Source organism: Zonotrichia leucophrys, chromosome 6 (genome assembly GCF_028769735.1).
Source record: "Zonotrichia leucophrys gambelii isolate GWCS_2022_RI chromosome 6, RI_Zleu_2.0, whole genome shotgun sequence".
Taxonomy (NCBI): domain Eukaryota; kingdom Metazoa; phylum Chordata; class Aves; order Passeriformes; family Passerellidae; genus Zonotrichia; species Zonotrichia leucophrys.
The window spans coordinates 27,024,201-27,052,084 of record NC_088176.1 but is presented as its reverse complement, the minus strand read 5'-3'; the positions used below and the strand labels follow the sequence as shown (position 1 = coordinate 27,052,084).

At 39.8% G+C, this 27,884-nt stretch overlaps 1 protein-coding gene across 10 annotated transcripts in view; it reads right to left on the bottom strand.

The window, feature by feature from the left end:
• Nucleotides 1–27,884, bottom strand: part of GRID1 (glutamate ionotropic receptor delta type subunit 1) — a 511,036-nt gene that overhangs the window by 293,622 nt on the left and 189,530 nt on the right. For 2 of the 10 annotated variants that reach the window (XM_064716083.1, XM_064716081.1), the window contains exon 2: nt 12,958–13,029. The exons of the other annotated variants lie outside the window; for them this stretch is intronic. In XM_064716083.1, coding sequence (XP_064572153.1) covers nt 12,958–13,003 — 46 coding nt within the window. In that variant the 5' untranslated portion in view covers nt 13,004–13,029. The remainder of the gene's footprint in view (nt 1–12,957; nt 13,030–27,884) is intronic. 10 annotated transcript variants of the gene reach the window in all.

The following is a 27,884-nucleotide window of genomic DNA, read 5'->3' as shown; positions in this document are numbered from 1 at the left end:
AGAAGCTTTTTTTTTAACTATGTCACCCCTCTGTCTCTGGGGATAAACAGCTATTACACTGGGGATAACCAGGCTTACCTCAAACCAACAGAAATGCAGAATACTTAATATATTATATTATTAAAAATTGTTTAGAAATCAGTCTAATTACAACTTGCACCTAAGGTTTCTTGCCACATGAAAATCATACTAATTCAGACTCATCTAGAGGCAGCCACATAGAAAATATCTGCTTTTTAAACACCTCACATTCCACAGGAAGATATTGCTTTACTTAAAGGCTCTACTTTCAGCTGTTGTACAATTCCATCAACTGCACCTGATTTCAATTACTAGTAACCATGTTATATATACACAATATATTTATTGTCAGAGTGGATAGATAATGCAGGATAACTCAAGCCCTGTGGCATGATCTATACAAAACTATCATATTACACTTCTTATCAGGTGCTACTTAGGCTTTATTACTAAGAATGCTTAACTGGCTGTTATGTTTTATGTTTGTCTTCATATAATCTCATTATATAACACCTTCAGGTAGCTTTCTTTACTCACAGACTAAAACTAATTTTCTCCCTGTCCTCTTACCACTGCATTTGAATGTATTCTATGGAAGAGCAAGAGAGTTACTACTGCACTGTGGTCAGAACATATAGTTACTAAAGCATTACCACGTGGGGACAAGTAAGGAATTCAATATTGCACCTTCCTGAATCTGTTTCTACAGGGCTTTGTATCACCAATAACCAGTGCTCATGCAGGAAGTTAAACACAGATGGAAGAAAAATGCTTCAATTAACAAGATAAACCTCATAAAGAAGAGGCTAGTGCCTCATTTCAAGCTGGGCACACAGAGATTGGTTTAAGGCAAGGAAAAGATGTACCTCAAATCTTGAAACAGAAAAAGCAGGTTAGAGAAGGTTCCTGTTTTCAAATATCTTTTTTTTTTTGCCAGCTAAAAAAAATGTGACTTGCTAGAAAAAATGAATTTCTAATGAGAGAAACCAGTACAAATTAGGAATTTGTTTGTTTGTTCATAGGTCACTAGCTTCTCACTAAAGGCATTCATTATTGGATTATACAGATTTTCTGAGAAGATATGATTGTATGTTCAAGGCATAAGCCAAGTACAAAAAAATTCAAATGTTAGAAAGCCACAACACCAAGGGCCTTCTTGTAATCCTCACACTGTCCCAAGCATTAGGGAATTTTACTATGAGAAACGCTCAAATCCTAGACTGATAAAACTCAAGTTACAGCAGGATGCCACAGACAGCACAGTGTCAGCTTGAGAGCCTGGACATCCTGACAAGAACCACGGTATTCCCTGCAGGGCTGAGCTTGGCTTTCTTCAGTCATCATTCTGTGACTGTTATACTCGGATGTCTTCTCTTTTTACTGCACAACATCTTTATAAAATCACTGTCTCATCCAGAAAATATGCTATATTCACTAGCTAAATTGCCACATTCTTCACAGCATCTATTCTTTTCTCATAATCACTGAATTGTTTTCTTAAAGCAACCTGACTAAAAGATACAGGGCTGCAGGGAATCACTACTCAGGCGTGGCATGACATTACCCTCTTGTCTGACTGATAACAACCTGCACAATTGACACTGTGGGCTTTTCAAGTTGCCCAAATCTCTCCAAAACTGAGGCATTGCCTTCTGAAGTTAAATCCCTAGACACATCATGAAAGTACAGCCCCTGAGAGCTCTAACAGTGCAGCCTGGTTCTGCAGACCCAGTGGTTACTGTTAGCTACCCAACCTTCCCAATTTACTTAAAACAACCATTTCCCAAAGATCCCGTTCCGTGAGCATTAGGCCAGAACACATTTGTTCATTCAAGGATCTCGGTCTAAATACATACCACAGATGTAGAAAACACCTTGCCCCTCTGTTGTCATTATAGTGCAAGAGTTCTATTGTCATTACATTGCAAAGGTTCCATATTGCTAGAGTTTCATACCTCCTTGATGTTTCTCGTAGGCAGCTCCTCTAGGCACGGACTCTTCCTTGCCCTCACAGCAGCCAACTGAGTCCAGTTCCCCGCAACCAGCCAACCCACTCTTTTATAACACTCTTCTTATTGGCTACAGCTGTGTCCTGTTAAAATCAGGCCTGCTCCTAAGCTTTAATAATTAACCTAGCTGCAACTCTTTAGAGGGTAAGATTACTGTCTATACTACCTTTATTTACTTATATTCTATCCCCCTACACCCCTCCCCACCCATGTTCTACACAGCTCTTGAGCATTTTCTGTACCATTAATCATACATGCAGTACTATGAACCACTTGTATTTTGGACCCAATTCATCTCAGTAACTAACTACTATGAAATCCAATTAATCTATTTCCTCACAGGCTGAGAGTATTTTGTGCAACCAGGAGAACTACCTCCTGGATAGACATGACAGCTGATTTCTCAGGGGGGCTTTTGTCACAGAGGCTTTCCATTTTCATGTGGTAAGAATATTTTGATGTAGTCCAAATCTGCATCTTGACGTTGTCTGTCTGGCAGACAACGACCTTGCACATTTACTAGTCTCAGAAACTCCATGGAGACCACTCATATATATATATTTAGACTGACAACCATTTCTCAGTTCTTCAAGAAAAAAGTGCTGGGTGGTTGGTTTTCTTTACAATAACAGGTTTCCTTAGTGTACAGCCCAAGGCACAATATGTTATCCTTGGCCACAGTACCAACAGAAGGTGTTAATGAAGCCCAAGACTGAAGCAGAGTTAAAGTTTGGGGGAAGTCTGGCTCCTTCTTGTACACTTTACACAACTACATCTAGGTGTAACAAAGGCATGTATCAGATGCTCCTTCCTCACAACCCTCTCCTAGAACATGGTGGCTACACATCCCAGACTAGGCTGGACACCCTGGAGACCAAGGCCAGCATCCACCACAGGGACAAATTGCTTCCTCTGTTCCCTGAGCCACAGCCAAGCACAGCAAGGAGTTAAAGAGAGCTGCAGGATCAGCCCTGCTGGGCAGGACAGACATTGCTCTGTACATTTAGGCCTCCACCACACAGAACCTGGGCAGTCAGAGAAAAACATTTTCTCTCACTTCCACTCCAAGTCCCTTTCCAGTCTAAAATACATTTCTATACAACGTAACATCTCACTTAAGACTTTCCCAATTTCCTTGGTCCTCTGTGCATGCAGGAGACTGCACTGTACACTTGCTTATGTTAGGAAAAGGGGGTTCTAAATGGCAGAAGTGCTTATAATATTTTCCCCAGTTTAATGATACATTTGATTAACTCTACTGACCACAGCTAGTCAGGTAACTCACAGAACTTCAGTGTCTTTGAACACCAAAACTGAAGGATGAGGTTTTCATGAGCAATGACGAAATACATCAGCTAAACTGCCAGAAAGACCAAAAAACAGAAAGGTAGGTAATGTTCAATTTGTAGACTAATTTTAGAACACACAGAAATGCATAATGAAAAGAAAGGCAGTGTTTTCTACCAATGCTCTCAAGACACTTATCTCTATTTTCCATTAACTGGAAGACAACTTCCACATTTTGCGAACGCACCCTTTCTAATACTCAGCACAAGGCATTCAGAATCCAACCAGCTGAACTGCAGCAAGACCCAGGAGCTGACACAGACTCCTAATCAGGGACCTGGGTGCACACAGAGTCCCATGAGACAAGCAGCTAAAGCATCTCTTTGTACCCCACAATGTGCTGATGCACTAGAAAGCAAATATGATCCAAATAGGGCAGGTATTTTGAAGTGACAAGTTTCTTGCCCACTGACCCTTGTTGAAGTCATTTAAGTATAAAGCAAAAAATCAACCATAAGAAGCTTCATATGAAGAACATATGAAACATTTTTTAAACAAAGGTTAAACATTTAAACCTTGACATTTCAATTCTGCTAATGCCTTTTTTTTTAATTTTATAATCTAAACACTTGGGGGAGCGAGAGGAAAGAAACAAAACCACATCTTTTTAATACAAAAATTGAAAACCAGCTGAAGTTCAAACACATCAGCCATTCCTGTCATCATCACCATCTCCCATTCCTGCCTCCCCACTTCCCTCATGACAGGACTCAGGCTGAGCCCTGAGGTTCTGACCCACACTAACCATCACCCTGAGCAGGAGATGCCAGCTCTCAGCTGCAGTTAAATAACCAGTGCCCTCATCTGACACTTCCGATGCCCATGTGCAACTTCACCCCACAAGACAGTCACATTTTCCAAGGGTGTGAAAGCCAAAAGAATTCATCTACTGATTGGTCTCTATAAGCTCCACTTGGGGTGAGCACCAGCTGGCAACTTCTTGCTTCAGCTCTTTGCTATGACAAGTCTGAGCTCTCAAGGGCAAATCATACAAAGCCTCCAGCATAAAGCTCTCCTGGACACCTTGGGTGCATGCCAGATGAGATGGAGACTGAATCTGTCGAACACAATCTCCAATTTCCATCCCTCAAAGACCCTAACCAAGAGTGATAGGCTTTCTCCTTCACCAGGAACGCCAGTGTTTGTTTAGAGTGGAGTGAGTTCCATAATAAGCACAAAGCTTTATGCCACTTAGACAAATCAGAAGAGACTAAACTTTTATCTTCAGGATCAATTGGATTAGGCTGGGAAACTCCATTTCTGATCTCTGCACATTTGACAGAAGGCAAGGAGTCAGATGGATAATTCATACAGATAAATTAATGATAGCAAGGTCTAATTTCATTTGTGTAGTCATTTGCTTATTTCTTTTATTTGTGTTTTTCCTGAAGTACTTGCATGGAGCGTGCAGTTGCATTTTGTTGGAGTGGCTAACAGAGCATCAAGAGAAATACATACTTGTTGTATCATTTCAGGTCCTGCACGGCAGAATCAAAAGTTAAATTATTTCTGGCTACTAAAATCAAAACAGGGCAGGTGCTATTTAAAGTAAATGGCCAGAAATCTGAATTCCTATAAATGATTTTTAATGCAGATAACTGTCTGTGTATCCCTTGTGCAGTCCAGGATCATGTCTCTTCTGTTACAAAGTATGGTACAGTTCGGATTTGCAGCCATCTGTCACAGTTCCACTCAAAGGCTAAGGGTGAAGGTTTTTTGAGACAAAATTTTGGACCCATTTTGTGAAGACTTGTAATCTCCCAATTGTTTCTCTGCCAGAGATCAGTGTTGTACTTGTGCAAGCAACACCTTCACTGAAGGTAAATACAATATTGGATCTACCACATTAGCTAGCTTGGCATGGCTAGGCCAGTGTCTTTTCCATATCTGTCACTGACACCACACCAATCTCTCTAAAGCTTTTTAAATCTTTTACAGACATGCACAAAACCAAAGTCCTATAAGGGAATAGTCTTCAGAATATTGTCATATTCTTTGGCTTTTGTGCTGGAGCATGAGGATTTAAATTCTTTATGATTTCTTAATCCTATCAAGTATACTTGTGCATTTTCTAATTATCTGTATAGAGTCTAATCCTTACCAAAAAAAAACCTACAAAGATTCTAAGCACTCAATACATGAACTCTGAGTTCACAAAGTTCTTGCTGTTTTTAAGCCTTGACTCTGCCTCCTATGGAGCTGAAATCAAGTCTCTCTTGCTCTCTCTTTGCATTTCCCCTCCTCCAATTATGATTTTTTTTTAATAGCTCCAAGTCTCTGCTCTTTTCCACATCATTAATTAGCTTTTGCTTCCCTGTGAATACTTAAGCACGTGTCACACATATCTTCACATAACACAGTCACCAGAAAGGAAAAGGAAAACCATGGCATTCCTAGCACATTCCCATTGATCTCACCCCAGTGACACTTTGGCCCTTTCCTCCATAAAGCCCAATACAGCTGTGAAATACCTTGTTTTGCCACAAGTACACCTTAGCCAGCCTCACAGGGAGTTTCAGCTGCCATCACAGTGCCCACTGACCTACTCCTGCTGGAGTCACTGAGTTACTGCCTTCCCCAGCCTGGATAGGTGTCACCAACACGTAATTGTTCTTCCCAAAACCAGATTACGGAGGAGAACATTAAACACTACTTCTAGGATAGAACTTGTACATTTTTCCTGTTCTAAACATTTGTGCTTGCCTACCTTCATAGAGATCTTAACTACAACAGCTTCCCACCTCCACTCTCTCCAGAACTGCTTAGATATTCTGCTGGCTTCTGCGAGCATTTGCCAGAGCATGATTTTTCCATATGGTAACACATTGACCTATGATAGTTTTGTCTGAACATTTTGGGGGAAAAAAAAGTATACCTTAGAGCAAGTGTTTCCATCTTTGGAGAAGATCACATTGTCTTATAACCCCACGTTTAATTGGGTATTGCTTTGGGAAATCTTGTTGCAGCTTCAGCAAAAGCCACAAGCTGTCTCACAGGATCTCAAAGGTATTGTAACTGTCCTATTTTAATGAAATTGCACTTGCAGTGTTGCAGCAAAACATCTCATATACCTCATTCCAGTCCTTTGAAGAGATAATAAACAAAACCAAAAGAACAGTGAGCTGATTACAAAGCTACCCCTGCTTTTTTTAAGATTAAGTTGTACCAAATCTTACTGTCTCTGGAAAGACGTGAAAAGCCAAACCAACACAACCTACAAATGGACTTTACATTTTGCCTACACTCTGCGGTTCACAGCTGCATGAGCTACTGGTACATGAGCTAGGTCATTTTGAAGTCACACAGAAGACTTTTCTGTGCCACAGCGCACTGAGCAGTGCAAACAAATTCATAAGTGGCACAACTCACAAATGCAAAGTAGGGCAGAAGGTCTGATGTTCAGGCTCAGCCCCACGTGTTTCTGACACACTCAGTGCAGTTGTTACACTATAATGGTTTTCTCCATCAAAAAAAAAATCTTGCAAACTGTGATTGAATTCAAGATTCACAGGGATGCAGAACCCACCCTAGAAACCTATGCCATTTCTTAAGGAAATGATACCACGAAAAAAGGAACAATTCAGTGCTGAATTGAATCTCGTTTGAGGTTATCCTTGCTCTAGAATTCATAGGCTAAACACATGAGCTAAAAATTCCTCTAAAAATTTCAAAATCCTGTACAGAACTTTACAATAGGGTTTTCACCCCATTATACGGCTGAGAAGAAAGGCAATGTTATTCACTCCAATACAAATTTCCTTTATGGAAATCACCCAGGATTTACTACTTAGCAATGGAAATGAAGATTTCTTCTCATGTCTGAGGTACAAGAAACTCCCATGTGCTGCTTATTGTCAGCAGCAGAATCTTTATGACTCATTTCTTTGTCCTTTAAGATAACTGAATGGAAACAAAATTTCAGGATGTACAGATAACTCTTTTAACAAGGTGAATGATTTATTACACCACCATGAATACTTAAAGTGCTGTTACTGGTTTTAGAGGAAACTATCCTATATCTCACTTGGATCATGACTGTACCCAATTTTCAATTGGAGTATTTGTTTTAGTTCAATTAAACATGTACACATGCATGCATGTGACACACCTTAGTACTCTACCCCAATACACTGCTGAAGAACACGAACTCCTTAAACTGCACTTTTAAGAATAAACTTCAAGGAGATGAAAAACCAAAAAAGAAAAAGGTTTTTTCTGAACCAAGGAGCAGAAAGCAGAATCATGGTCAGAGTTTTCATTTACTGCCTCCACAAGCACCAATTAAAATCACTGGGTTGGTGTACACCATCGGATAAAATAGCAAGCAAATAATGGATAGAGAGCCTTGCTACAGCATCAAGTGTTGCTTTGAAGAGGAGCCTCAGAGTTTGCAGTGCTGATTCCTCTCTGTTTGATCTACCACATACTAGCTTGCACAAAAGTGTTCGCTTACCCCTGACAACACACTCTTCTGTTTGCATTATCTTGGCTGGACTGTCATAATGCCCTCCTCACTTAGGAACCTCTGAGAACACAGAGCACAAATTCAGACTCAATTTATCTTACAGCAGCGGAGACAGGTATTCTATTCAGAGCTGGAATAAGAGACACCAGACAGGAATACAAACAGAACTTGGTATTAACATGATATATATGTATGTTTGCATGTACATGTACATTTTTAAGGCAACTGACTTGCATAATGCTCTTCTGTGACCTATAATAATTGGCTTACACCTTGTGGGCTGTGCACTCAGCCTCAATCAAGCTATGAATATCCAAGAGAAACAACGGCACTGTCAACAATCACAAAGAAACTAAACAAATTCAAACAAGCCCTGCTAATCACAAAGAAAATACCATGGCTAAATAATACCACTTATACGTCTGTTTTAATTAGAAAAATAAAATCATCTGTCTCTTAGGTCCTACAGCCAAAACCAAAAAGACCTGCACTACCAAAGAGTCACATTCACTGAATACAGAAATCACTAAGCAAAAAGGGTATAAGAAACCACCAATCCCAATACTACTTTCCTTTTTCCTTCCCTTAGTGAATTAACAACATGAAGCTGAGCATCTATTGTGTCACACACTTGCCTGCAGACTGACAGAAGTTCCAGCACCTTAACAGAACTAACCTGAGTTAGAGCTGGCTTCCAATCCACTCTTTGGATTACATGTAGCCTACAAAAGAATTATTTTTATGAAAATTCTTGATTTTTAAGTCCTGTATAATTTGTTGTCATTCATACTGTGTGGTAGCAAGCTCTGCAATTTAATTGTGCTTTCCGAGAAAGACAACTTATTTTAAAACATCTATTTTTGTTGGACACCCCTTAGATCCCACATTACAACATGCAGATAATTCTCACTCCCTACTCCTATTTCTCTCCCATCCACATTTTTACATTCTGCCATTATACTATTATCATATCTTTTCATGCAGCAATCCTAATCTATTGTGTTTCTCTTCCTGTACAGGCAGCTCCACACTTTTAACCATCCTTCTTGTCCTTCTTCTAGATTTTATCAGTTTTACTGTGACCTTTAAGAGACAGGATCATCAGGTCTGCACACAGAAACTGAGATACAGAATGTACACTTGAAAAATGAGGTTGATTTGTTCACCATTCTTTTCCTAAAAATCTTTGAGATTTATTTGTTGTTTCTTACCATCACCAGAAATTCAAGTAGAGTTTTTGAGAAATATCCACAATAGATACGAGATCTCTTTCCTGAATGGTAATAACAGTTTTCAATTTTACTACTGTGTATGTGAACACCTATATATTCTGTGTGGAAACACACACATAGCATATTGCAGCAGAAAATGTTTCTTGACAGCCCCACAATGCTAAGAAGACAAAATACCCAGGAAAAAAAGAAAACAAAAAACAACAAACAATCTGTCCTACCAGATCAAAATAATTATTGAATTATATGCATCTTCCCACCCCTATGTCCGCTTCCCCAAAATTTGTCATTATTTATAAAAGCAGACAGCCTGAAAAACAGGAGGACATACATTTGGCCAGTGTCCAAACTGAAGTCAAGCACAGGTATGTCCTCACCAGCTATCACACATCACCATCACATGCTCTTCCCACCACACAGCACGTGTTGTCACACAGCCAGGAATCTGTCAGTGCTCTCAGACTGCTCAAACAGAAGCAGCCCCTCAGCTCAGGGCCAAGCAAGTTGCTCTGTCAGCTGCAGAAGCCTGCCCAGCACAGGGGCTGCAGGAATAATGCCCAGCCTCAGCCAGGGTACCCCAAGCCCACTGAAGTAGCTGTGCAGCACAAGAGGTTTTGACCTTGAGGCCACTCCAGGGCAGCTGGGGGAGCAGCTGGGCGTGGGCTGTCACACAGACCTGCTGGCCAAGGCCCTGCAGGGCACTGTGTGGGTGTGCCCACATCCACACTCCCACTGTGCGCAGGATTCTCTTCTGCCATCTTCCCATGCGCCTTCAATACGTCCACCTGTACCAGGAAGAAAACTGCAGCACACAGGACATCAGGAAGGAACACATCCAATAACAACCACTAGACAGATACACCACAGAGAGCAGGAATAAATACTGCATTTGTTAGGAAAGAAAAACATATATCCTGTAGGAACACAGAACAGTCAAATTCAATCTCCGACTGCAAATAAATATGACACAGAAAAGTCTTGCTGCACTACATGTAAATTCATATTTTTCAGAAAATATTGAGAACATCTTTACCTGCCTCAGTGAAATCAAAGAGCATATTTTGAAGCACCAGAAGGTATTTTCTTGCCAGCTTTTCTATTTGTGTTTTCTGATTGTCTGTGTGTTTTTTTCATTTGCACCCAACTGAGCACTGCTGCATCACCAGCTCCTTTGTTCTGGCCTGCTCATCTGCTACAATAACTTTTTTGTTTTCCAGTTGGTAATTCCATCTTCTAGCATATATCATCCTGTCTGGATACTTTATTCAATTTTATGAAGTTGCCACTGCAAATTATTTGCACAAATGGAGAGCTATTTCTTTTTTACATCAGCTCTTCCTCGCTCCAGATTTGCTCCAGCAAAGCATTTGGCCATGCTGGAGTAAATGGTGGAAAAGAATGGCACAACCACAAACCAGAACAACTGAACTCAAGTGCTCAAGGAGAACCACCCAGTGGCAAAAGTAATATTCATTTTACAAGGCACAGGAAGCCAAGATCGCTTATTTTCATTCTACTCCTCTTGGCAAAGTATTTCCTTAAACTATTTTATGATCTGTACATGAAGCATAAATCCTCCATTATCCACAGTTAATTTAAAGGAGAGGAAAGAATAGTGAAGCACTTCATGTTGTTTCAAATAAGTGAAAAATTAAACTGCCGCAGCAAATAAGAAAAGAGTCTGTTCTTAACAACACAAAGATGTGCAATCCTAACAGGATCTGCAGAATGGTCTATATGTAATCTTGCTGTCTTCAATTTCTGCTCATCAAATGAAGCACTCCTATTAAATGGCCTTTATATGTTCCCTAACTCAAAAAATGCCAAGAAGTTAATTTAATCCTGAAAGCAGATACTATCAGATCTGTGTCTGGTGCTGTAAACAGATAATAGAAAAAGCACCTTCAATTCACAAACAGAAAATGTTAAGGTTTTTCCATAAAATTAACTTCCTACACTTGCCTATACCTCTTTGGCACATCTTTCCCACTTTCCAAGCAGCACAAAAATTCATACTCTAATATAGTTGGAAGACTGGCAGATGAAAAGTATCCTCAGCCAATATTTTTAACCTTAGCCACATATCACCGTTGTTTGGAGTAACTTAAAATACTTTACTTATTTAAATCCTGCTTCATTTGTTTAAGAAGCCTGAATTGCTCCACATTAAAAAGTTAAGGCAAGCTCAACTCTCCCTCTGAGCACCATGATCTGTATTTATGCTTATTTTTGCCTACTGAAATAACACTTCCAGAGTGCTTGGCTCAATCCACTTGTTGCCCATGAGGGTCAGCCTGATTTGTATCACAAACTGATGATATCCCTGTACTTACTTCAATGCTCTTTCAAACAGGTTAAGTTGGCAAGCAGAATGAGAGCAGTCTTTCAGGGGGCTTCGTTTGTCAGATATATCTGATCAAGGACAGGCTGAGGCTTTATTGCTCTACTGCTCACAGGAGACACCTGCCCAGAGGGTTACAACAGAAGAAAACGCAGGAAAAAGCAGGACAGCAGGGCCTGGAGGAGCAGCAGGTTACAGAGACAGGCTGAATTATGGCTCCTGCCTGTGCAAGGAGGGATGAAGGCTGCTCTGGTGATGCCCAAAGGACACAGGGGTCACAGAGATCCCAGATGCTGCGCAATAAAACACCCACACGCACAGCTGCGCAGGGCCTCACTCAAGAAACCACACAGCTATGTTTAAACTGTCTGTCTTTGGACACACGTAGCAATCTGTCTCATGTCAATATTTACAAAATTTATTCACCAAATAATTCATTTTTAAATCCTGATTATGATAATTCCTGTCAGTGGCTTTCCATCTTTGCAAGAAGGCTTTTCAGTGGAGGGATGGGAGATGGAAATTCCACAGATGGCAGCACAGCAAGGTCCCCACTTCCTTTCTCCACCTTCTCTAAAAGGCTGAGCAGTCCTTGAGGGCCCAGCAAGGGCCTGGGGACAGTTGACTAAAAATAATTCATGCAAGATTTTTTTCCTAATTCACAGAAATGGTATGGAAGCGACAGCAACAATTACCAGATGAATGCACTGTTAAGTGGTCTACAGTGAACAGGAGTGGAATCATGGAATAAATTAGAATGATATTACAAGAAACACTTTTAAAATCAGATTAAATTAGTTTGGCTTGAAAAATCTTTCATTTCATTCTTTGAAAGTTTTTAATATCTAGAATAAGTCTTGCATTTAAAATATATCTTAATCATATTTTATGATTACACAATGAACAATATTTGATGATGCTTACATATTGCATACTTTAAATTACTGGTTTAAAATATATATAATAAAATTGGGGATGTTAGGCTTTTCCCCCCAAGAAAATCCATTATCCTTCTGCTACTGGGCATACTTAAGATCAAAAAAAACTAAAATGAGGATGCAATATATCTTTAGGAATCACTCTTCCTGATCTTCAGTCATTCCAATTGCAAGACTCCACTGCCTACTGCAGAGCAGAAATCATCTTATGATCAAATCCATAAATGTATACCTGTGCAAATAAAAAAATTCCACCAACATCTGCCAAAATTTGTAGCTTTAGGTGTGCAATTAGATCCACCATAAAAAGCAGGTGATATTCAGGCAAGAGGTCACCTACATATTTTTAAAATGAGATTTTCACATACAACATCTTAAAGCAGCAGCCTAAGGGGCAGGTGCACTAAAAACCTCTGGAGATATTCCCAGCTCCCAGATGTCCCCCGAGGGAACAGCAGGAGCTCTCCCAGAGCCCCAGGTGCCACCCCAGGGTTAGACTGCTGGCAGTGCAGAGCTGGCACAAGCACAGCCCCGCCGCCTGTGCTCTCCACAGTGACTGCACGCTTCAGCCCACCTCTTGTCCAACCAAAAATGCAAGTTCTACCTGTGATAAGAGGCACCAATTTGAGCAGATCGGGGAAAGGCCACATGATATTGTTCTCAGCCTTGAAAACACCTGGCAAAAGAATTTTTAAAATTACACTTGGGTGGAGGGTGCGAATGTCCAGCTGTTGTAGGTGGCAGGTCAGAGGAGATGGCCAGTGAGACACTGTTGATGATATTACAAGATTATCATGTTATGTCCTTCCAGACTTCACAACAGTAATCTTGATCTCTGTAATATCTATATATGCCAAAATAAGCTACATTAAATTTACCACCATGTCAATATGGCAGGTGTCCCTGATCACTTGGAAAAACCTAATAGAGACAATAATAATATAAAAAAAATGATAATGATAATAATACTTCACCCTCTAAATACCTGACATCTTCATTTCACTAGCTAGAAATTACAACAATAAATATAAAGTTTCATATTTTTAAGGCCTGTAGATTGTATTATAGCCATTAACTCTGAGGTTCTGTACCATATTGCTATGAAATTTTATCAAACGACCCTCACATCAAGTCTAGAGCTTCTTCAATTCACCAGATGCTCAGCTTCAGTGATCCAACATTTTATCATCATAACTGTCTCAGAATGTGTGGTTTGTTCCAGTTTCAGTTTTTACCAATTTCAGTTTCTGTATTTTGTAAAAGCTTTTTCTACATGTATGGAGCAACTCACTACCAGAAATATTGTCTCTATGTCATTACAGAAAGATTGTCAAACTTTCTTTTTCTGAACCAGGCAAACCTTTTTTAAGTTCTCAGAGCACCAGACACAGATGTCAGATCAGCCTTGCAGTTCTCAGCAGAGTGACTTTTTCATATCCTCCGTAAAGCCCACACAACTGAGAAAAGCTGTATTTTAAGACTGCTTACTGTAACAGTGGTACTACTGCTATTAATCAATATTCTGCACTCATATCTGCCACAAATCCTTAAAAGCTTGTGTTCAGAAGTCACAGAAGATAATGACTCATATTGTTTACTAAGTCAAAATACACTTCTGTGTTATGTAAGTATGATACATACCGTGCATTCTTAGAAGCATGAGTTCATAGCACTTAGTAAGACTACAAGACAGAAATGCTCTTTGCAATAACAGTAAACAGTTAAATATCAGACCAAATTACAAATATTTAGTTAGCATATTAGTAGACATTTTCCATGTAATTTACCTGAAAACTGACATGGTTACTCATTAAGATTCCTCCTCCTCCTCTTTACTGAGGTATTAAAAATTATTAATGTTCACAGAATCTAAAGTAGGTTGATACCCTCAGATGGCAAAAAGCCTAAGCAGGGTGTTAGGTGCGGGTAGGCATTTGAATTATTGGAAGCGTAAGTCACCATTTTCCCACTCTGTGCCTGCATTTATGCATATCCAGCCTTCAAATACTGATTCCCTTCATCTTACAGAAACAGCAGCATCCATCAAGTAGAGGGAACCACATAAGGGAGAGAAATGCCAAGCTCAGCTTGCCCATAGTTCAGAAGGGACATGAATAGAAATTCTAATCCACAGGATGATCAAAGACCTCCAAAACCTCAGAGGTGAAGTTACATGTTCCTTGAATCACTGCTCAGCAGGTCTGCCTACACTAATTAGGATACAACACCAGAAAAGGTCAACTTCATAAAATACCCAGAGAATTAATACACAGTGACCTTGCCATTTCCTCTGATGTGATTACATGCACACTGCCAGAGGAAGACTTCATGGGTTGCATTTTATTCATATCCACTTTTGTCAAACAGCTCTTGTAAAAGAAGCTTTAATCTCAAGACGCATCTGCTCAGACAAAAAAACTTCAAAATTAACTTGAGTTATTGATAATAGAGGTTTTGTTTTATTAACAGTCTTGATTTTTTTCCCACTCACATGCTTCATAGTGACAAACTGGTTAAGAGGATTTTTAAAAAAATAAGTTTTACAAATAGCATTTTAATCTTTGAGGTCACACCTTCATGGATACCATTACTTTCTCCCAAACAGCAATCTGCTAAGTGATAAATCCTGCAAGAACTCTTGAGTAGACCCTTTGGAGAGTATAACTATACCTCTCTTAGGCAGAGTATTTTAGTGATGCTGGGTGTGGTTTTTTGTGGGAGTTGATTGCCTTTTTACCTAACAAAGAGAAGCCCAAAAGAAAAGCTCTTTCAACCTTCAATTAATCTGAGTTAACTAGAAAAGGGAAAATCTATTTCCTGAGGTTCACTGTTTTGTTCTGAATTTTGTTATGCATTATTCTTCCCTTCAGCTATGACTCAGATTATGTTTTTCAACAGTCATCTTCCTATTTTTCATCCTCATTTCTAATAACTCTCAATAGTCTTTTGCATTATCTAACTATTTTCCTCTATATTTGAGATATTCATGGTTCAGTACCACCATAGAATTTACTTTATATACTTCATTTTCTGTGCTACTAACAAAGATATTAAACATTAGAACACATACAGCATTATTCCCCAGGCTTTTTCAAAGGCTCCAGCCTCATCCATTTAAGATTATTCTTCATTTACACTTGCCCTGCCAACTCTGATATCATATGGCAGTATCTCCATCACAGTAAATTTGAATCAATATTTTCAAGTAAGATTTCATGAAACAGATTATCATGAGGCATTATTACTGCTTTACTTAAGTCCAAATCCATTACATTTCTTGAATTCCTATCATCCACCAGATTTGTAACTCTCAGAAAGATAATCAAGTTTGATATGCCTTTCACACCATACTTTCACCTTTCCCATTTCCTAGCCAAAGCACATTCATTACACTAAATTTGCAAAACACACAATCACCATACATGCAAAGCTGAAAAAAATAGTTTAGTGGCTTTTGAGGTGGAACAAACTTTACCATGTGAGCAGAGGCTGAATTTGTTTAAATCTCATCTCCCATGCACAAAAACTGACCTCTCATTACAATTCAGCACAAACACAAATCTAGGGCAATTAAGTTGCCAATGATACAATTTGTGCAATTGTATGTAGCTCTAAAATCCAAATCAGAGTTGTGTGCAATCAGCATCAATATCCACTTGGCTCTGCATCCTGTTAATTCTAGACAACAAATGCATCCTTAAATCAACAAACTCGCAGAATTTTGGGTTTTTCCTTCCAAAGCCATGATGATGGCTGCTTCTGAGGTCAAGCTGTGGAAGCAAGACAAATTATGGATGGCTGCTCTCATCTGCTCCCTTCCCTCATTCTTGGCTCTGAAATAAATGTTATAAGGGCGAGGGAATCCCCCTCACTCAGCTTGCACATGGAGGCTCCTGCATCCATTCAAATATAGAAGTATACACAATTACTTTTCAGCATGTATTGTGCACTGTAAAAGCAACAGGCTACAGCAACTGGGCAGAGGCACAGGATGGCTGCTGTCATCAGGACTTTCATCAATATATCCCCCACATTCCTTCTCAACCCCACCAGTAGGGACTGCCTTATTTTACAAAATTAAAGAGTACCTGCATAAAGAACACAAGCCAAAGATAATTGCTTCCTCTTATATGGAAAGCAACCAGCTTTCCATATAAGAAAACCAAACTGGGCTCCAAGTCCCACTAAGTGAAGTGGATCCCTAGACAGGTAGATTACAAGGTACACACTCCTGGCTCTTTGTGCCAATAAAAATAAAAAAGCAAAATTTTCTATGAGAATACAGTAGCCCTTGTCCAAAGCATCTGGGTTCTCTGTCCCATTCTGCCCTAGCTGCTTCTTTTTGATCTTTATATTCAGATGCCTTAGAGAGACAATCAGATCCACCAGTGGGACATCACTCCCTTGTGAGAGGTTCACGCTCAAAAAAATGCAAAGCACATTGTGATGTGCCAGCTCCCCCCTGCAGCACAGTCAGATCTGCACAAGAATAGAAACAACATTTTCACTGGCCTTTAAAACAGGTTCCTCCTAAACCACAGACAACAAGCCTTGCCCAACCACAACACAACCAGACCAAGATAATAACCTGCTACAGGATTTTCTTTTGCCTTTACTGCTGTAAATCCTTTGGAGATTTCCCCAGCCACACTGCTTGGTGGGAGTCACTGCTGCACTGCCACAGGGAGAGGTGAGCCACTCCTTGGGGTACCTGGGCTGGGTGGCCGGGCCAGAGCCTCGTGCAAGTGCCACCACCCCACCTGATTGAGGCCTCCTGGGCAGCACACTCCACTCACTGCAGCAAACATTCCACTTGAGCAGAGGATCCAAAGCAGGATGTTTGGCTTACTTTATCCTCATGAGCAACAGGCTAAAATTTACATCACCACCAGCCTTTTTCTCTGACAGCTCCAACACAGCACATGAGCTCTGCAGTGCTCATGCACCAGGGTGCAGCACCAGGGTTCTGGCACTCAGAAGGGCCTTTCATTGGCTGCTTCAAATTAAATATCCAAAGCTCTTTTCAAACTAGAAATGCTCAGATCTGTCTCAAGGATACAATTCCGTTTCTCTGCTTTTAAAAGCAGACTCCTCAACACTACCTTTATGTTTTCAAATTGCTGATGATTATGGAAGAAAATAACACGTATTTCATATACTTGGCATTGGCATGCAGATTGACTAGAGAGGGTGATCTAGCAGCAAGAAAATCTTGATAAACATACTGCTAGTCATGAAAATGAAAACATTTTAAAATTATGCACTGGCTGTATTCAGCCAGATTAGTAATATTACAATTAAAGGACTTACCACTAATACAGTTTAAATAACAATGAGGACCCCCATTAAATGTATACTCAAAACAATTATTTTCAAAAGCTTTAGCATCAGCAGCTGCACACAGCCATCCACATCAGCTGGCTATCACCAAGCACTTTTGAAAGGTTCAGTATTCAACCAAGGACAAGCTGAACGTAGCTAAAGTCAGAACCATCAGTGGCTACAGAGAAAAACAGCCTATATCCAAAATGAACTGTTGTCTAGCTAACTTATACACAAAAGCTGTATTTTAAAAAACAAAACAAGGAAAAACAAGGTTTATCCATTGAAAAGTTCTCATTTCCTGCAGAGATACAGCACAGATAGTTAAAAAGACAAAAACAACGGGAGGCTGATCAATGCTGTGGTGCCCAGCAGAGCAGCAGCAAAGTACAAACCTCCATCCTTTCAGTCTTAATCACAGTTTGGTACGAGTCGGACTGAGCCAGCCTTCCACCTCCTCACTGGCACGCGGCCACTTCTGTGAATGGAGCTGTTGATCTCATTACAGTTTCTAGTAAATTATAGTAGACACATCAATAGCTATCAGCACTACTGTGACATTCTGAAAGGAAGTTAAGGGTTGGAAAGCTCTGGCCCCCAAGCAGCCCTTTTTCCCCCAGAAGAGTTGCCATCACATCAGAGTTGGTAAATACTGCTAGATGGGGTAATAGTGACAGACACTGACAGATTCAATTCTGTTTTGATGGCAATCCAAAATCTCTATCAGGAAATTAATTCATGCTAAAGAAATAAATCTACTCTCTTTAAGAGGTCATTTTATAATTAATTATACTCCAGCTTTTAAAGCATTTTGCAGACTGCAGTTCTCTCTAACATAATTATCTCACAGGCTGCATTTTATGGCAAATCTGAATTGAGAACTCCAGCCTGGAATGCCAGGAGTGAGATTACTTTAATATGAAGCTTCAGTAGGTGTTTATAACAAGTATTGGAAAAGCAGGTAATAAAATATCACACAGCCTTGAGACAAAAGTTAATGAGACAATAAACAGCAAAAAATTAAGAAGCTGGCATGTATTCTGTTCCAGAAGCAGAAATGACACAATCAGTTCTCTCTGAACACTACCTTTCATACTGACTGTAATGTTCCAGACCTTGTTCAGACATCTGAATTATCACACCTGGCTTCCCACAGTACAGCTGCTCAGTGCCCATTCCATGGCCCTCTCCAGCACAGCCCAACAACACTGAGTTCTTCCACAGGCAGCTCCCTGCACCCAAAACAGCCCCTCGTGCCTCCAGCAGCTTCCCAACAACCCCAAGGACACACTCACCACTGCCACCGTCCCACAGCTGGGGGACACACTCACCACTCACAGCACCAGGGAAGGCCCTACCCATCTCCTTGGGGAATATGGGAGCATTTCCCTTTGCAGAGAGCTCTGCACAGCTCATGCAGACATTTACCCTCACCTGAGTCCTGCTCGCACTGGGCATAGACCATGGGAGGCTGGTATCAGCCCACCTGGGAAGGGAGTTAAAAACCAAGCAACAGCTTCTTCCGGAGCACAATGGTTAATCCTTCCATCACAGACATTCTCACTCCTGTTCCCCATCACTGTCTTCTGTCATCACCTCTGCAGCCTGGAGTTTTGGTCACCTTTCTTTCACCCACTCTCTCCTCACAAACTCATTCCTCTTGGCCGGATTCTCACTTTTCCCTCTCCTCAAAAAGATTATTTTGCTCCACCTTCCCCTGGAATAATCTGAAATGTCCCTTTTTCTCAGAGATGCACAGCTCAAAGCAATTAGCAATCACTCAAGACTCAAATAAGAGCTCAACTTAAATTTTTGAGAAATTCAGGACAGATTGTCTTTCACTGGAATTCCATTTCTCCTTCACATTATGTTAAAAGATCCTCCTCTATTTTGCAGGTACAAGTAAATTGGAAATAACAAGACTGAAAATATATTTTTCATTCTATATGAAATCCTGACATTTCAGATCATTTTTTCTTAATCATTACAAAAGACTAAAGGTCTTAGACTGCTAAATTATATTCATATCACAGCATTACACAATGGTAGAGTAAAATAGTAAATCAAAATCTCAAACATGAAATATTAGCTACATTACTCTCAAAACCACATGTCATAATAAAAATAAGCAAAACAATGTAACATAAATCATAGTAATGTTATTATCAGAACCAAAACTTAAAGATTCTTTTCATCACAATACAATCATTCCCACTATGGATTTTTACTAAAACTGCATTTATTTTCCAGTCCAGTTTTGCAGGCCAAAAGGCACTGCACCATTTTGAAAAGCTTTGTGGGTCTATCCAGCTTTCAGGGTGCTCTAATACACCTATAGCATTATAGTCACCGCACATGGAAGATGAGTGTCCTTCACTCCAGAAAAAAATCAGACCTTTCACACCCCATCAGCACGGCTCTGCATGTCCCAACACTGATGTTCTGAATTTGAATTAACTGAATTTTAAGTTATCTGTATCAATAATGGAAGCTTTTCCAGTGACAGCAGTAGCCATATAAACAAGAACATCTTGGCAGCGCCCAACCCACACTCAAGCATCATTTTTTAATACAGCAATTAATACTAAGTGCCATTTGTTTAGTATTAGTTCACTCTGAACTACTGTCAGCTGTATGGCCCAACAAAGCAGCAAGCCCACATCCTGTAGCCACAGAGACCAATCTTTGGGGTGGCAAGTGTCCTTGGCCAGGTCAGAGCTCTGATTCCAGCAATCTGCTTTTCCACTGGAGATACAGAGTACATGTGCTGGCAGTCTACAGGATCAGACTACGCAGGACTTTGTTCTGTGAGCAGAAATAACCCATCCTTACCTAATAATTTAAATAAGGCAGCTAAGTTTTAATGGTGAACCCCAAGTACAAGACTACATTATTTTTAAAAGGCAATTTAGAATAACTTCTATTATTATTAGAAATTCCACTGATTCTGGAAAAAAAAACAGCTGCAGTACAGAATATCCACGGTTTCAAAATGTAATTTCAGAAAAACACTAACTACAATCTGAATCTAATTTTATTTTCTATATTCAAATTTGGATGAATAGATGCTATGAGTATTGTCTATTAAAAAGCCCATACAACAGTTTTCTATATATCTCATTTGCAATTCTTCTCTCTCATTGAAAATTTCTAGTACTGCAGCTGCAAAGGCTGCTATATCTGCCTGGCTTTCTGACCATTTGTGTGCTGCTCAATTCTTTCAGTTATATTTCTGCTACATTACTGACACTTGTGCTCAGTCCCCCACTCCCTTTCTCACTGTTGGGGCATTAGGTTATGTAATAGGCTGTGATATAACACAGTAATATGAAATATAACCAGATACAAAAGAAGAAAAGAGCTCTTAGCAGTTTCCAGTGGTGCAAAGGATATTCTCTGGATGATGTTTGTTCTCTCACCACATTACATAGGTTACAATACATTGATAAAAATACACAGAAATATCTTTAAAGATGTTTCACTACCACAACTATAATCTCTTCTGCTCTGCTTCTTTAATCCCTGAAGATCTTTTTTAATAAGCCTCTCCCACAGAAACTGATTAAAATCCACATCTTTCATATCTTCTGAACACAAGAAATAGCACAAAGAGTAGTTCATATCCAGTGTTAGTAATTATGCTGAAAGTGCACTTTAACAGACTGTTTCCTTTGATTTATTTATTTCTGTATATCCATGAATGAGCATAGTAGGCCATTAAATGACAGTATTTCAGCATCAACAGGAAATCACAGGTACATAATTTACTGGATGACAATTCTAGTATGGGAAAGAAATAAGAAATCAACTATATTGGTGTTATTAATTACAAAGGAAATTACTTTGGTACAATCTGAAATTCATTTAAAAGCATGAGTATTCGCTGCTTGTGGTAGGTAAAGCCATAATTTTCCCCATTTCACCCCTTAGGGTCAAAAAATTGACAATTCCGTAATAAATTTAATATTAATCATGTGTATTTAAGAGTAGAATAAAGTTCCCCATGATGGGCTATCTCAGCTTTCTGTTAAAGCATCTGCAAATTCTATTTTGGCCCTTTTGCATGAAACCAGTAATTAGAAATTAGGTTTTTAACTACATGCTTTGCAGTCCTTGCCTCAGTTCAGCAAACTCCCATTGGGGCTGCAGAATGGGAATAGCACAGGCAGGAGCACAGCCAGAGGGAGTGGAAAGAGGCTTCTCCTGGGCTCTGCTGAGATTTGTAGGAGACTGACTATGACAAGGAATGAGCCCTTGCAACAAGGAGTGATAGCAAAGAAAAACCCTACCCTTTGCTGTATCTATTACTTCCCAAGGCCACCTGAAATGACAATCTCCAAACAGAAGCTACGCATATAGGGAAAAGTTGTCAAAGCAGAGTTACAAATCCTCCTCAAGTGCAGAACCAGTGCCTTGCTCCAGAGGAAGATGAATACCCCAGTCAACACTTAGACCTGAACCTACGTGCTGCTGGAGCATCAGGGAAATGCAGCAGACAGCACTGAAAACATCCACTCAAAATGCATCACTTACTGGACAATTCCCTGTATTTATAGCTATGGAAAAGCTACAAGGGAACAAGTTACCATCAGCAGCCTTCCCCACTCTGGCCTTGCCCTTTGCTCTGTGAGCAGGGCCAATTCAGCTTCCCCCAGCACTCCAGAGAAACACCACCCTGCAGGGCATCCTCAGAAGGGCTTATTTCTGGTGCACCAAAACAAACCTCACAGGCACAATGTAACATTAAACTCAAAAAGATTGCAAACTGTAAATTCTAAGTACGCACAGTAAAACAAGATCATGATTGACACTAGGGATTGCTCACTCACACTTCCTTGGTTCTACAGCTCAAAATGATGAATCTCACAATGAATCCACTGCTAATTATCTGAAACCAAACAGCAGCTCAATATGGTCCAGGCTGCTCTAACTTCCAGCATTCCATGTCTTGTTATGATTGCATGGACTCTAGTATAAATTGCTCTGCAGAATGGGGACTTCCTTCCCTTCTCTGGATCCAGAGTAAGCCCTTCAACATCATGGGGTAGGCAGAAGAGAGCAGTATTAATTACACACTCTAGAGTTATCTGCAAAAAACCCAAACCTTTGCAAATCAAGTAAAGTTTTAGATATATGTGAGTCATCTTGAGAAAAGTCCATCACGCAAACATTTCACCAATAGTTTCCCAGTCTCTGACCCTTATCACCACCTTCCTCACCCCCAAGAGGGAATCTGTTGCTTTGTCTGGCTTTGTGCACGTTATTTGACAACATCAAATAACCAACTTGTAAAGATGTTGAATTCATACACATGAAAATGTCTCTTCTTTCCGTGGTTTACAGCTCAGTTTTTGATGGAAAAAGGATTTTGAAGGATTTTGAACAATTCTTACCACTCTAAATGTACATGTGAATAACTCATGGGCCTGTCTCTAAAAAGCAGCTCTGCAGTACCCTGCTGAAGTGTGGGTAGCCATATCTTACAGCACAATCAGCACAAAGGACCAAGTGACCCTCAGATCTGAGGCTTTGTCTGATATTTAAGGCTGAATTCTATCAGGTTTACTCACAGTAAACCTTTGTAAAAAAACATGGTAAAATTAAATTTCAGGTGGCCTGAAATTCTATGCATTGGTAAATATAATATTCTTTATATGCTTAATCAAAACTAAGAAATTTTGGGTGAATTCATTTGCAAACAGCTGAATTCAAAATCACGTTTGTGACCTCATTCACAAAGTGAGGTGACTAATATTTGTGCCTTGTTATGAATTGCTGATCTACTGTACACAGTATTTTCTCACAGTTATCCACACGATTGTTCCTATTTAATACTTGACTTCTCTTCTGAGACTACCACTGAAGCTGTCAGGGTCACAAGGTTTTTACAGATGTCCTGTAAAAACTAACAGGCAGAATGAAACATCAACCACTGTTTTACAAGCCACCTAACAGCTTTACAGGGAGGTTAAAATTTGCCTGATGTGATCAAATTGAAACCTCTGACCTAGTGCAGTGGAGGTTCTCACTCTCATTAACAGTCCTCAGGCACAGCTCCTTACTAGAAAAACAATTTGGTCAGTGCCCTGTTTCTCAAACAGTTTTGTCACTGAGTAGGGTATTTGCATCAATATTATTGTGATGCTGAAATAACTCAGTGAGGGAGAAAGCCAGAAGAAAACAAAGCCAGACTCAATGGGTCCTGCAAAATAGGCTGTAACTTATAAATGAAATTCTCCACTAAGGAGTTTCCAAGTCTCTATAAAATCCCAATATTTGGCAAAAAAAGCATTCCATTTCCCATTTTAAAATCCTCTGGCATAAACTGTCATGCTTTAATTAAACACAGAATGCAAATCACATCCCCAGGAGATAAGGCTTCTAGCTGCTTCTCTTTAAGTCAGTGTGAAAATCAACGACAACAGTAAAGGAGCGCAGAGAGCAGGGCAACTGTGCAGCCCCTGGGGCTGAGCTGCCCAAATGCCGCTCCAAGGGGCAGCTCCTGAAGAGTTCCTGGAAACACTGCTTGCAGACAGGCTCCCTGTTGGCAAGCGGCAAGCTGTCCATCTCTGCTGCTGCCCTCCCGACAGGCTGCGTTGCTGGCAAGCACCACACCGAGCCAGGCTGATCTCACACGCGTTTCGCTGCCTTCTGCTGCAAGGAAAAGGTCTCTGCTCCAAGGCCTTGTCGACACTGCGGTGCCCACCAGTGCTGGGAAGTTAGGAGAGCTGTCTTACAGCAAAGAGCAGACAACTCTTGGTGCACCTGCTATTTAAAACTACCCTCTGGAGACAGCACCATGCCAGAGTAGCACTCCCATCAAAACCCCTTTTGTCCAGTCACTGCCTCTCTGTTGGGTAACCAAGAAAAATACAGACACAGTATGGAAACTGGGATTATACTGGCAGTGTGCTTCCAAGTACCATACCAGAACATTTCATATATGTTCATTTTCCCTCACCCTCAAATCTACCAGCTGAGGAAAGTCAGACATGTTTTCATAATAAATGAAACCTGGGGATGGGAACAGAACCAAATTGTGTTTAGCTTACCACACATGGAATGAACCACAATTCTTCCAAAGCAGCTTTTAAAGCTAAATTATAAATAAATACAGCTTCCACAGAGACAAGATTTGTTATGTACATCTTAGGGAAGTACCTAAAACAGCTAATTCAAATATCAGTGTGTAAGTATATAACATTATTCCCAATACTGGGAATCCACTGTTAAGGACCTCTCTTTGACTTCAAACATGATATAAAACACTTAGGAACTCAGTACTGTAGCAGAGAATGCTCAAGAGTCTTTCTCCAAGTTTGTCCAAGCAGAGTGACCAAAGTGAGAAAGTACAGATCACATCATGGGGAAGAGCCAAACACCGGGTGTACATACACTTTAAAATACACAAAGCACTATGTTCTAATATGCCCTTACTTTGAATTAAAAAATGAAGCAAGGAAAACACACTCCACACCCATGTCTTTCTAGAATGATTGATACTCAGAGTCAGTATCCTCTGCTCTAGAGCAACAACATGCTTAACTCCCCCATCACCATCAGGAATTATTTTCAAGCCAATATTCTGTAATTAGGGTCCTGCATGAAGTACCTGAATGCATAAACCCTCAACTTTCTGTAATGTGCCTTTAGAACTCGGGGTGAGCAGAGCCATGAGGTAATTCAGTGTCTGACTCCCTGCAGCCATTCAGAGCTAGTGAAAGCTATTGGTTAACTTGGTGTTTTCACGGAAATATTTTCACTGATGCTGTCAGCACCACCTTGGCTGAGAGAGACACGCAGTACCACAGCCAGTAAATGAAGAGTGAAGGAAAGACAAGTGCTGGAGGAAGCATCAATTTCACAGGAAAAATAAACTGATTCCTCCAACAGAGATAAAAAGATGTGAAATGTTAGATGTCTTTCATCCTGAGTGGGAGAAAAAGACATTTTCAATTAGGTATTGCACAAGGTTCAAAAGTTGAGAAAATGTCACAAGTTCAATCTTTAATAAAAAAATCATGAACATTTATTATTGATGATCCTTAGTGGTAAATATCTTCATCTAAAATTCTTAACTGATAGGGACTTCTCAGAATTTTTTCACAGGGCAGCAAGAGAAATTTCACTCAAGCATCTGTGGCTGTGTGCACCTTCCTCCTCACTAGGGAAAAGATTAAACAGTTAAAACACAAAAGAAAGAAAACTGTGTTTGGACAGGCATGTCTGTGAATGCTAAACACAGGGATGCTCTGAAGCTGGTGAAGTTCTCGGAATTTCCACACTGGCCCTACAGCAGAACATCAGCCCAATATTAATGAGCCCGAAGAAGACTGGAGCGCCCATGTGTCAGAGCTTTCTTTAATGACTCAGCATAGAACTGGTCTTCAGGCCCAGGATCCTTTCAGGCTAAGAACCAGCAAAACCTGAATTTCTAAAGATAAAAAGTTCTTTATTGTCCTTGTGGGTTTTTCTGGTGATCCAAAGGACATACATTGGTACATTCACGATCTCAACTGCTGTGATTCTAAGCAAAATATTACTGTTTAAATCACAGTGCCATTAGCAATACTGAAAAATACACAAATTCACCTTTCTGCATGAGATTTTTTGGGAGATGCTGAGCCTAAAACACTTCTGAAGATTTCAGTGAAGTTACAGATATTTTGCTCCTCAGGGTAGGAGATAACACACAACAACCTCATCTAGCGACAATAAATCTCAGATCCTCTCCATGAATCTTTGGCTTTATATACTAAGAGTGAACATTATTTATTTCTTAGGTTTCTTTTTTCTTTCACCTTCATTAAGGTCTTATTTCCCTGGAAGGCAAAAGAACCACCAATCACTGCAAACCAAAATATTTGCAAGTGCTAACGTTCAGGCACTCCACCAGAACAAACAAGGTATCTTCTCCCAGGGCATGCAAAATCCCTTTTGGGTGATTAGCAACACAACTTCTCTGGAGTGAGTCATCCAAAGAGACCAGTTTCATTTGCAAAACACAAATGCTGATTCCAAACTGCCACTACTGCACATGTTGCCTACTTTGGACAAATAAATGCTATTTCAATATTTAATTGGAAAACTGCTCTTTACAGGTTATTGATCTACTTTAGAATTATCCTAGCAAAAAAAAAAAATTCCAAACATGTGCATGTACTTTTTACATAAATGCAATTTTATTTTTTTTTTAGTTTATAATTATTATATTGCAACAAAACACCCAGACTTATTCTCTTCAAGTATTGGACAGAACTTTGAAAGAAAGCTAGAAAATTAATTAATGTCAAGTCAGGTCCTGGAGCTCCGCTTCATGCAATCCCCAGCTAAAATCCAAAAGAAAAAGATGCCATGCTGTTTATTAAAGCCATTTACCGTTCAGTTAATTTTCTCTTTATTTGTTCACGTTCTGCTGTCATATTATGGAGCCCTTGGTAGATAATCACTTAAATTTATCTTAAAATGTAATAAAAATAAAAACTAATAGTTTACATTGTTTTTATGAATATACATGTCTCAAAATACAAAAAATATTAAAAATTGAAGGAATAGAAAGTATTTTCTTCTTTCAAATTTGGCTTTTTTCCTGCTTGCTTGCTATTGCAAAATACTTAGTTTCTAATCAAAATAATGAAAGCAGGGTTTGTGTGCTCAGAGGTTTTCATTTGAATAAGCAAGGCAATTTCCATTTCAAATATATGTTCTGCCATGCTTTCACCAAACAATAAAGTGTCATTTCTCATTTAAAGCACATGCCAGGTTATTGAGGTTCTTCCATCCCTCCAGAAAAACATAAAACCATCTCAGCTTGCCCACTGCTCAGCACAGCCAGATTCCGTGTCCAGCCTGAGGTTTGACTGCAAAGTTTAAATGTAAAGCCTTCACAAATCCTGGTTTCTATTCTAAAGTCTGACTTAGCATAGGAATTTTTTAAAGTTTCTGCATCTCAGTTTCTCCTCTCATTTATTTCCTCACTCACTCAAGGGTATTTATAAGCAGAAGCTGGACAGAGGCTTTGATATACCGAGATAAAAGAGGTTGAGTACTGTTCTCATGGAATCAAGCTATGCACCAGCAAGCACTGATGGTCATGCAAGGTCTTCTCCACTGGCTCATCTTGTTGAAAGAAATAATGCAGACATTAAAATGAAACTACAGATCAAAATTTCATGCTGAAGTTCATTTTTGGAAACAATCTCCTTAGAA